This window comes from Triticum urartu, chromosome 4A (assembly GCF_056163025.1).
Source record: "Triticum urartu cultivar PI428250 chromosome 4A, HENAU_Tu73, whole genome shotgun sequence".
Classification (NCBI taxonomy): Eukaryota; Viridiplantae; Streptophyta; class Magnoliopsida; order Poales; family Poaceae; genus Triticum; species Triticum urartu.
In genome coordinates this window covers 213,774,654-213,785,443 of record NC_141876.1, presented here as the reverse complement: position 1 = coordinate 213,785,443, position 10,790 = coordinate 213,774,654, and the positions used below count along the sequence as shown (strand labels likewise).

Below are 10,790 nucleotides of genomic sequence, written 5' to 3'. Positions count from 1 at the left end.
CTGTGGTAGTGCCTCGGGCTTTGCTAGTAGATGGCTGAGCGACTGAGCGCTAGGACACGTGTTTCATCAAGCAGGTCGACGCCGTCTTCGCGATCTTCCTTGGCTTCGGCTTCCGTGTACATCATGACGCGCGGCGAGTCGAACTCAATGTCAGTCGGGACGACGGCTTCTGATCTATAGACGGGGAAGAACGGGGTGAACCCGATCGACCGGTTTGGCGTGGTGCGGAGACTCCAGAGGACGGCCGGCAACTCATCGAGCTAGCTGCTAGGGGAACGGACGAGCGGCTGGACGAGTCGCAGCTTGATGCCGGATAGGATGAGGCTGTTGGCTCGCTCGACCTGGCCGTTGGACTGTGGGTGTGCAACGGAAGCCAGGTTGAGGTGGATGATGGAGATGGAGAAGTACTACGCGAGCATGCCCTTGGCGAAGTTGGTGCCGTTGTCCGTGATGATGTTGTTCGGCATGCCGTAGCACACCGCGATGTCCTTGATGAACCGAACGGCCGTCGGGCCATCCAGCTTGTTGATTGGCCTTGCTTCGATCCATTTGGTGAACTTGTCCACCGTCATCGGCAAATGCGTCATGCCGCCTTGGGCGGTCTTGAAGGGCCCCACCATGTCGAGACCCCAGACTGTGAAGGGCCCAGCGATCGGGATGATCCGGAGTGCTGACGCTGGCTGGTGGCTGCGCTTACTGAAGCGCTGGCATCCCTCGCACTTGAGGACGAGTAACTCTGCGTCTTCGAGGGCCATGGGCCAGTAGAAAACATGGCGGAAAGCCTTGGCCACTAGGGATCGTGAGGCGGCATGGTGCCCGCACTCGCCGTGGTGTATGTCGAGGAGGATCTCGACGCAGCGTTGGAATACGCCGGTGGAGCTGGGCTTGACAAGCTCGTTGTTGATGATGCTGTAGGTGGACGCTCGGTGTTGCACTTGTCGAGCTTCGGCTTCGTACATGGGGAGGACCCCGTTCTCTAGGAACTCCGAGATGGGCAGGGCCCAGGATGGTGCCGTCACCACGGCGAAGACGACCACTAGATGCATCGGATGCCGAGTTCTTTGGCGAGCCGAAGGCTGTGCACAAGGGCCTCGTACTCGGTGACGGTGTTGGAGGCGGTGAAGTGGATCTAGAGTGCGTACTTAAGTCAGTCGCCCTTGGGGCAGGACAGCACAATGCCGGCCCCCAGGCCGAGTCGCATCTTCGAGCCGTCGAAGTGCGTGCGCCAATGCGTCGAGTCCAGTGGCGGCGGCAGGTACTGGGTTTCGGTCCAGTCGACGAGGAAGTCGGCCAAAGCTTGGGAATTGATCGTGGCGTGGGGCTCGTAGAGGATGGTATGGCCGGCAAGCTCGAGCGCCCACTTGGTGACCCGGCTAGAGGCATCCCGACACCCAATGATTTCACCGAGAGGGGCCGTGCTGACCACGGTCATGACATGCTCTTGGAAGTATTGCTTCTGCTTGTTTGCGATGAAGTACAGGACGTAACACATCTTCTAGTAGTGCGGGTAGTTCTTCTTCGAGGTGGAGAGCACCTCGCTCAGGTGGTAGACAGGATGCTAGACGGCTAGGACCTTGTCCTTCTCTGGTCGCTCGACCACCATCACCGTGCTGACCTACCGCGAGGTTGCGGCGATATAGAGCAATAGCGGCTCCTTCTCGGCCAGTGCGGCCAGAACTAGTGCGGTGGAGAGCATGCGCTTGAGATCCAAGAAAGGTTCATCTGCCTGGTTGTTCCATTCGAACGACGTGATCTTCTTCATGAGCTGATATAGGGGCAAGGCCCTCTCGCCCAGCCGGCTGACAAACCGGCTGACCGAGGCCAAGCCGCTGGTGAACTTCTGGACATCATGCAGCCGGGACGGCTTGCGCATGCGCTCAATGGCCTTGATTTTCTCTGTGTGCGCCTCAATGTCGCGCTCCAAGAAGAGGAAGCTGAGTAGGTTTCCGACCGGGACGCCAAAAATGCATTTTCCGGGATGAGCTTAACCTTGTACTTGCGCGGGTTTGCAAAGGTCTCCTTCAAATCGTCAAGGAGCGTGTGGTCCTGCTTGGTCTTCACCATGATGTCGACCACGTAGACGTGGATATTGCGGCCGAGTTGCGGCAGCAGGCACTTCTGTACGCAGCGCAGGAAGGTGGTGCCAGCGTTCTTCAAGCTGAACGACATGGTGATGTAGCAATACGCCCCAAAGGGCATGATGAAGGATGTCTTCAGGGCGTCGGCCGGGCCCAGCTTGGTCTGATGATAGCCGGAGTAAGCGTCCAGGAAGGACAGGAGCTCACACTCGGCAGTGGAGTCGATGACTTGGTAGATCCGCGGGAGGGCGAACAGGTCTCTAGGGCAGGCCTTGTTCAGGCTGGTATAGTCGATACACATGCGCCAGGTCTTGTTCTTCTTTAAAACAAGGACTAGGTTGGCTAGCCACTCGGGGTGAAACACTTCCATGATGAAGCCAGCCGCCAGAAGCTTGGCGACCACTTCACCAATGGTCCTTCCCTTCTCTTCGGGAAAACGTCGCAGGGGTTGACGGACATGCTTGGCATCCTAGCGGACATGGAGTTTTTGCCCGGCGTACTTCCTCGGGATACCCGACATGTCCTTTGGGGTGCACGCAATGATATCCCGATTCTCACGGTGGAAGTGGACGAGCTCGCCTTCCTATTTGCTGTCGAGGCAAGTGCCCACGATAATGTACTTGCTGCAGCTGGGGTCTTCTGGGTTCAGCTTCACTTTCTTGGTCTCCTTGGAGGGCTTGAATGAGGCTTCGTCATCCGGGTCCTCGGCCGGGATGGGCGCGGCCGATGCTTCTTGGGCTAGGGCGACGATCCGGTCGAGCTGGCGCCGCTCCACCGCTACAACCAGAGACTCAGCCAGCTTGGCGCCGTCTCGGGCGCACTATATGGACTTTCGGTAGTCGCCAGTGATGGTGATGAGGCCCTTCAGACCCGGCAGCTTTATCTTCAGGTAGGCATAGAGCAGCGCATGATACGCGCTGGACAGATCCACCACTTTGAACCAAATCGGCTCGCATCGAAAATGGCTACTGTCATCGAACAGGACGTCGATCCAGATCCGGCCGATGGAGGGGGAGGTGGTTGCCCTGCTCCCGGAGCCAGGGCCGGAGGAGATGGGACATTGCCCCTCATGATGCGCTTGGTGATTGCGCACTGCCAAAGCATGTGCGTGGATGGCCTTGCGCGCGCTGTGGTGCTTGCAGGGAGCATCGAGCATCTCCCCGAAACTCATGGCGGGTTGCCATGTCGTCTTGCTGGTCTGCCGGCGCTTGGCAGCCGGGTCGGCCGCGGGCGCCTGCTCAGCAGCCGCGACGAGCCGGTTGTCGTAGCGCTGGGCTGGCTGATCGGCCTTGCGCTTGTTGTTCTGCTGGTTGTGCTGCTGCCGGCTTCCTTCACCGGCCAGCTTCAGAGGCGGGACCGGCTTCCCTTTGCCGGCTTCGTCCAGCGTCACCTGGATCTTCATGACGGAGTCGGTGTGGGCGTACTTCTCCGCTGTCAATATGAGCACGGCCATGGTGGCCGGCTCAGAGCGCAAGAGATTGTGCTTGAGGAGGGTGCCGTCCCGGCACCCGTTGATGAAGTATTGTATTGCTTGGACTTCTTGGATGCCCTCACAGCTATTCCGGAGCTCGGAACAGCGTGCGAGATACTCGCAGCCGGTCTCCGCCTATCCGTGCACGCACATGGCGAGCTGACTGGGGCGGCCGGGTCGCTTGTACGTGCCGGTGTAGTTGCGCATGAAGGCTTGCTCGAAATCGACCGATGCGTTGATGCTGCCCTCCAGCAGACTGTTCAACCAGGTGTGGGCCGACCCCTGGAGCATGAGAGGCGCGTAGCGCACGGCGAGGCGGCGGTTGCCACCGGCGATGCCGATGGCAGTGGTGTAGTCGGTGAGCCAGTCCTCCGGCTTCACGGTGCCGTTGTACTTGGGGTGTTGCGGTGGAGCATGAACCCCTTGGTAAAGGCCTCACCTTGGATGCGCGGTCTGAAGCATGCCGGCCCGACGGGGCCGATTTCCTCCAGCTCTTGGAAGAGGGCGAGTCGGTCGAGGTGGTGATGGGTGTCGATGTCGTCGATGGCGCGCGAGTCCAGTCGATTAGTCAGCACGCCGCGGGGGTCCGTGTCTCGTCTCGTCGGACGTCGGCTGGGTTGGAGCAGAGGGTCGAGTGGGCATCGGGCCTCGAAAGCAGGCTCGTCGCCTAAGCCATCGGCAGTCGTCAGGGCGGGGTTGCGCCGAGTCCGAGTGCGGCCCGAGTCCGCCTCGCCGCGTGGAGAGGACACCATGTGCTGGAAATTGCTGGGTCCAGTGACGCGGGCGAAGCCGGATTCGGCCGACATTGCGAGTTGGTTGAGGCGGTCCTGCTGCACGTTGGCCACAACGAGGAGGTCATTCACCCTCTTGAGGCGGTTTTGTAGCTCTTCGCCCATGAGCTGGTCCAGGCCAACCCCAGCCACCTGGGTAGCACACATGTTCTTCACGGGAGTCTCCTAGATGGGAGGGACGGCGCCGAAGGCAGACCCAATCTTGCCGCCTTGGGCCCGCACGTCGGCGACCCAGCCTGGCTCAAGCGCGTCTGGCGTGAAGCCATAGGCGGCATTGCGCTCCAACTGAGCGGAGTCGAGGCGGCGCTGCGTGGCTGCGAGCGTCTCCATGAGGTCCAGCAGGCGCTGGCGGTCCTCATCGAGGCGAGTCCGGGCCTCGGCGATGTCGGAAGCGTCGATGTCGGTGCTGACGGGGACGCGAAGGCTCTGCATTGTGGCCCGCAAGGGATGGGCAGGCTGGCCCGCCCCGCTACGGTCCTGGCTTCAACGGCCTTCCTCGCCACGCTAGAAGAGGAAGCGGCGCCGGTGTCGGTGACGAAAACCTCCACGCAGAGGTCCATCGCCCCGGCGGGAGTGCCGCTGCCGAGGGAAAGGGGGGAGTCGGAAAAGTCAAGTACCTCGCTGGGGTACTCATCGGCCGCAGGCGCGTTGGAGATGTGCATCGCGGGGAAGGAGGTGGCGAGTGCGTCGATGATGTCGTCCGCCAGCGTGACGGGCTCGTCAGAATCGCAGTAGAGCCCCGTCTGAAGCATGCTCCCGGCCAGAACCTCGAGCCGCCCCACGGTGGGCGCCAACTGTCATGGTGGGCGCACGATAGATATCATTGGATGGCTAAAGAGAGGAGGAGGCTCGAGGGCAGTGGTGGGCTCCAGAGGCGAGGTCGGCATGAGGGAGGGTGGGACGCAAGACATACCCAGGTTCGGGGCTCTCTCGAGAGATAAGACCCCTAGCGCTGCCGAGTTTGGTTTATACGTAACAGTACAACGTTGCTCCTGGAGCAGTATGGAGGAAGAAGGGAAGCTGGCCAGGGCTTAGGCAGTTCCCTCTCCTCAGTGTTGCTAGCTACGTGTATGTGTAGGCGGGAGGAGATGATCTTGCTTCCGCCGGTGATCGTGATGGTGCTACTACTGCTGCCCTCCCTATGTATGAGGGCTCCTAGGGGTACAAAGGTAATGTTACACGGTTGTAGGGCTGAGTCGTCAGCGTCTAGGAACCCGGGGATGGGACCCGCCGGGTACCAGGCCTCGCCAGGTTTCCCGGGCGTGGGACCCGCCAGGTACGGGGGCCCTCTTGGCCGTCTTGTTGATCGTCAGGGAGTGGCCGGGTCGAGTCGGCAACATGGGTGTTCCGTCAGGTCGCCCTTGCTAGCGTCATGGGTGACGACGGGTGCACTGTTGTCACGCCGGCCCTGGTCAGCGGGTAGGTGGTGGATATTCTTGCCTCGTCCGGCTGACAAGAGGCATGGGCGGGGCACTATGGCTTCGGTCATCAGTAGGTGGCGACTCGTCCCACCGTACGACTGTGATGGGACGGCCGCTGACCCTTGGCCAGGTTGGAGAACACGCCAAGGGGGGAGCCGACATGCTGGAGAAGTTTTGGTGTGCCGGGCTCGGCTGTCTTAAGCTGGCTTGTTGGAGAAGTGTTGAGGATTAGGCCAGGTCAAGGGGCTTGGCCGGGTCGAGTGACCCGGCCAAGCACGAGCCGTCTTGAGGGACGATGCCGACAAGGATATGGGTTCTGTTGCCTGCCCGGGGTTCATCCCCCCGAAAGATCCAATCTTGTCAAGAAAGATCTTCGCTTCGGATCTGTGGTAGAAGGTGTACCCAATTGTTTCCTTAGGGTATCCTATTATCGGTGCAACAAACCCTAGGTCTGTGGCCCAGACTGTGCACAGGCATGAGATCAAGATTGAAGCACCAACCCAAGTCAGAGATTCAAGGACCAAGAGATTTGAGGAACCAACACGCAGTCCAGAGAGACCAAGATCGAGCCAAAAGAGCAAGATATCCGTAAGAGAAGGGCCTCCCTTGCCAGGCAGGCGAGCCCGGCAAGGGGCAAGGCCACCGCAAGGAGCCGACAATCAAGGCACCCTGGCAAGGTCTGTCGGGGTTCGCGGGGGCAGATCCACGTCATCAATCAGTGCGGTGTCAAGCCGCAAGATGATTAAGTGGCAGCCGCTCACCACATGGCAGCCATTTCCTACAGCAGAAGCCTACAGATGACACCCGTCCTACGACGTGTCAAGGAAACAAGTGCGGAGCTGGCAAGATAGCCCGGCAAGCCTTGCCGGGCGACTAGGGATGTGAGACCAGGCAGCGCATTTAATGCACCCTGTCAGCCCGTAGGGTTAGGTATGTGTAACACCCTCGATGCGACTATAGCTCCCACGTGTCGAGGCACGACTTAGAGACACAATCGCATTGCAGGCATATGTCGCAAGTTAGGCAATCTTCACAACATCCCATGTAATATAATAATGAAAGGGGAGATAACATAGTTGGCTTACACTCGCCACGTCAAACAAGTACATCTTCACTCAACCTAATCTCAACCTCAGGCAAACTCGATGGGTCGAAATGATTCAAGAGTATAATCCGAGTATCGAGTATACTCCAGGCAAGGCCAATGTGATTGCTGACGCTTTGAGCAGGAAAGCCTACTGCAATAGTCTGATTCTCAAGCCTTATCAACCCGAGCTTTGTGAAGCTTTCCGCAAACTTAATCTGCAAGTTGTTCCTCAAGGTTTCCTCGCCAACCTTCAAGTCTCTCCTACCTTGGAAGACTAGATTGCTATTCACAATCATATCAGTGGATAATGACTAGTTTGCCATTGTGGTGACCCTTGAATCTATAAAAGGAGGCCCATGGCACCCGTAGGAAGGGTTAGAAGGTTGGAAAGTTGATGAACCCAAGCCACCTTACGTGCGTAGTCGCTGCGGCCCCGAGGCAAACCCTGCCGGGCAAATGCACTACGCATCACCACATTCACTCCACCATCAATCCACCAAAGCAAGAGTAGGGTCTTACGCCTCACGGTGGCCCGAACCTAGGTAAATTGCTTATGTGCTCTCCGCCGCACTGCCGTACGCTGGTCTGCTCATTGTGCAATGCAACGTCCCCCTGCCGAACCACCAAGGGGTCGCCCAGTCCCATAGGTGGCCGCGGACAACCCGCGACATCTTTGGCGCGCCAGGTAGGGGGCTCTCTTGCGCGAACCTAAAAGTGTGGGTAGCGCGTCATCTTCATCACCATCTTCATCCTCGACAACTCCATCGACCATGGCGCCCAAGAAGAAATCTGGTGCCTCAGCTCATCCATCCACCTCGAAGGCTCGACCGCCCGCGGCCTCTAACACCGCGGGGGACATAGGGGCATGCAAGGATGTGGAAGCTGCTGGGGGTGTGGTTGGAGTAGTTGGCGCCATTACCACCTCCCTCGCGACCAACATGGAGGCCGGTGCAACCGGAGGAGAACATCATCAGTGATGTCTCGACGGTCAGGCTCTACAAGGTGTGGGTGAGGGGGTCACTCCGTCTGCGCCCCCTCCTCTCACCGACGAGCACAGCCGCAGCAACGACGCTTGTTCCAGGGCGAGCCATCTCCCTCCGGTCGCCCCCACCACGGGAGCGACCGCGGTGCATGCGCCTCCTCCTGAACGAGCCAACCAGACCGTTGCACTCAACAAAGCCACTGATCTTCGAGCACCATCACCGCACGACCCCACTGCCCCGGTGGTCGTCCCACAGCATCGTGGGCGCGGCGCCGCTGCAGCCGCCACTGGCACCATCAGGAGCCTGGCAATGGTGCGGTTGACATCATAGACATCCATGCCAAGCACAGCCACGGAGGCCATGGCGAGCTCAGCTACTTCTGATGTTCCCACCAGCAGCTGAGCAGATGGATGAATGACGTGCCACCATCCAAAGCCTTCTCGATTTCGCCAAAGCTGGGGGCTCACGACGAGCTTTCCCACCACAACCTCCCCAAGAGACAGCCACCACTCGCACTGCTGGCCGTACGGAAGGGGCCGTCCAGACGGTTCAGTCCCCACCACAGCAGTCAGCGTGGGCGCCGCAGAATCAGGACCCCGATGACATCTTGATGGCGTCTTCTAACCCTCGAACACGTCGAGGCCAACGTCGAACCCCGGAAGACAGCAACGGGGAGACACGCGTGTCGTCGTCGTACGGCGCCGCAACGACCCTCGCCAGACCGACGGGTGCGACGACCTCAACATCGATGAGCCTGCGCTCTGTGTTGGCGGGTGTTTGCCTTTCGAGGTCGGCTGCCCTGCCTTTACACGAGAGTTATGGCAAGTCCGTTGGCCATCCGTCCGCGCGGTCAAGCTAGAGATACATGAGATGTACGACAGGAGGCTTAACCCGGCAGAGTTTGTGAGCATCTACACCATCGTTGTTCAGGCTGTCGGGGGAAGAGATGAGAAGGTGTTCGCCAACTACTTCCGTTTGGCCCTCAAGTCCAATGTGAGGTCTTGGCTGATGCATTTGCCGAAGTCCTTCATTTTGTCATGGCGAGACCTATGCCACGAGTTCATCGGTTCCTTCACCGGTGGCCACCAAGAGCCCGGCAAGCCCAGCGACCTGCAGCTTCTCCAGTAGAAGGAAGGATAAACCCTATGCAAGTATTTGCAGAGATTCAGTAAAGTTCATAGAAATATTCCAAATATCCATCCAGCAGCTGTTATTGCAGCTTGCCAGTCCAATGTGCGCAATCGCCGCATTCGTTCCAAAATGAACATGCGGTTTCCCAAGACTATGAAAGAATTATATACGGTAGTGGATAAGTGCGCCCGGATGGAAGAAGGAAGGAAGTAGCCCGGAGAAGAAGGTTGCATTAATGTTGACTCAAAAGATGAATATGAATCAATTGGTTAGAAGAGAGCAATAAGCACAATAAGAAGCCAAGGGATAAGGCAGTAATGATTGTGGAAGGATCGGGCACGCCTAGTACCGGCAAGAAGGCCAACGTTGAGGCCGCCGGCAAGTAAGCTGCCGCGTGCACTGCATGCCAGGAAGCCGCTACCGCTGAAAAAGTTGGGAAAGGAGATGGGCCATAATGCAAGATCCACCAGACCAAAGGCCACGACCTTCAGGAGTGTTATCAGGTTAAGAACCTTGTCAAGAAGCAGAGGGCAGATTATGATAAGCGTGACGAGGAGAATGGTCAGAATTCTGCTGGCGGTAAGGGCCAGGGTGGTGAAGCAAATCGCCCTGGTAGACCCTTCCGGAACCAAGGAAAGCCCACCAGGGGCCAAGAGAAGGAAACATGTGATGATGACAGTGATGGAGGGGATGATGAATAGGAAACTAGTGAGCAAGAATTTCAGAAGGCCATTGAGACACTATGCATTGATGGAGGTGCATCTTTGCACACCTCTCATCGCCAACTCAAGCGATGGGCACGAGAGGTCAATGTTGTGGAACCAGCACCAGGGCCCTGAAAACCGCTCAAATGGTCCCGCGCACCCATCATCTTTGACGGAGAGGATCACCCTGATCGCACCACTACGGTAGGGTGTTTACTGTTGTTGGTTTCCCCAACAATTTGCAACCTCAAGGTTACAAACATGCTAGTGGATGGCAGGGCCAGGTTGAATCTGATTTCCCCAACAGTTATTAGCAAGCTTCAGATAGGAGAAGAAGAGCTAGAAGTCACAGGCATGCTTCAAGGAGTTAATCCCGACAGGAGTCATCCTAAGGGAAAGATTACGTTGCTAGTGACATTTGGGGGAGAGCTGAAATATCGGACTGAGAAGATTTTGCTGGTTCATCCCCCCTGCCGTACAATGGGATTCTTGGACGACCAGCCCTGCCCAAGTTCATGGTAGCATCCCACTATGCTTACAACACCTTGAAAATGCCTGGGCCACTAGGTGTCATCACTATCCCATCTAATGAGAAGGATGCAATTATCTGTGTGGACAAGATGCATCGGGATGCAGTTGCAGCAGAAGCCGCAACAACGACAGTTCCCGCCAAGGAAAGCAAAGGAAAGAAGAGGGATTGTAGGACCTCTGGCAAGGAGTCCGGGAAGCATGCCCCTCCGAGTGCACAGCACCCGTTGACGATGTGCCGGAGCGTTCCAACAGCAAGAGATCCAAGGTTACTGCACCCCAAGGGAAGAAGGTCCCGGCAGGGCTGGCTAGCATTGATGGTACTTTCACTATTAGTGCCACCCTCGATGACAAATAGGATAGCACGCTCGTTGCCTTCCTGTGGGCGAATATCGTTGTGTTTGCTTGGTAACCATCTAATATCACCGGTGTTCCCAGGGAGGTAAATGAGCACCACCTTGTTGTCTGCCCACATGCCCGATCCGTCAAACAAAAAGTACGGATGCAGGCCTTGGAGAGGCAACAGTTCAGTACCGAAGAGATCAAGAAATTGGAGGCAGCTGGTTTGATCAGAGGAGTACTGCATCCTACTTGGT

General features: G+C 57.8%; 1 protein-coding gene across 1 annotated transcript; it reads right to left on the bottom strand.

Annotated features, from left to right (window-relative positions):
• Window positions 1–407: 407 nt before the first annotated feature.
• Window positions 408–1,046, bottom strand: LOC147975409 (uncharacterized). Its single transcript, XM_087520406.1, has 2 exons — window positions 698–1,046; window positions 408–538 (listed from the first exon to the last, which is right to left on the bottom strand). The coding sequence occupies exons 1-2, from the start codon at window positions 1,044–1,046 to the stop codon at window positions 408–410; spliced, it is 480 nt and encodes a 159-aa protein (XP_087376532.1).
• Window positions 1,047–10,790: the final 9,744 nt, after the last annotated feature.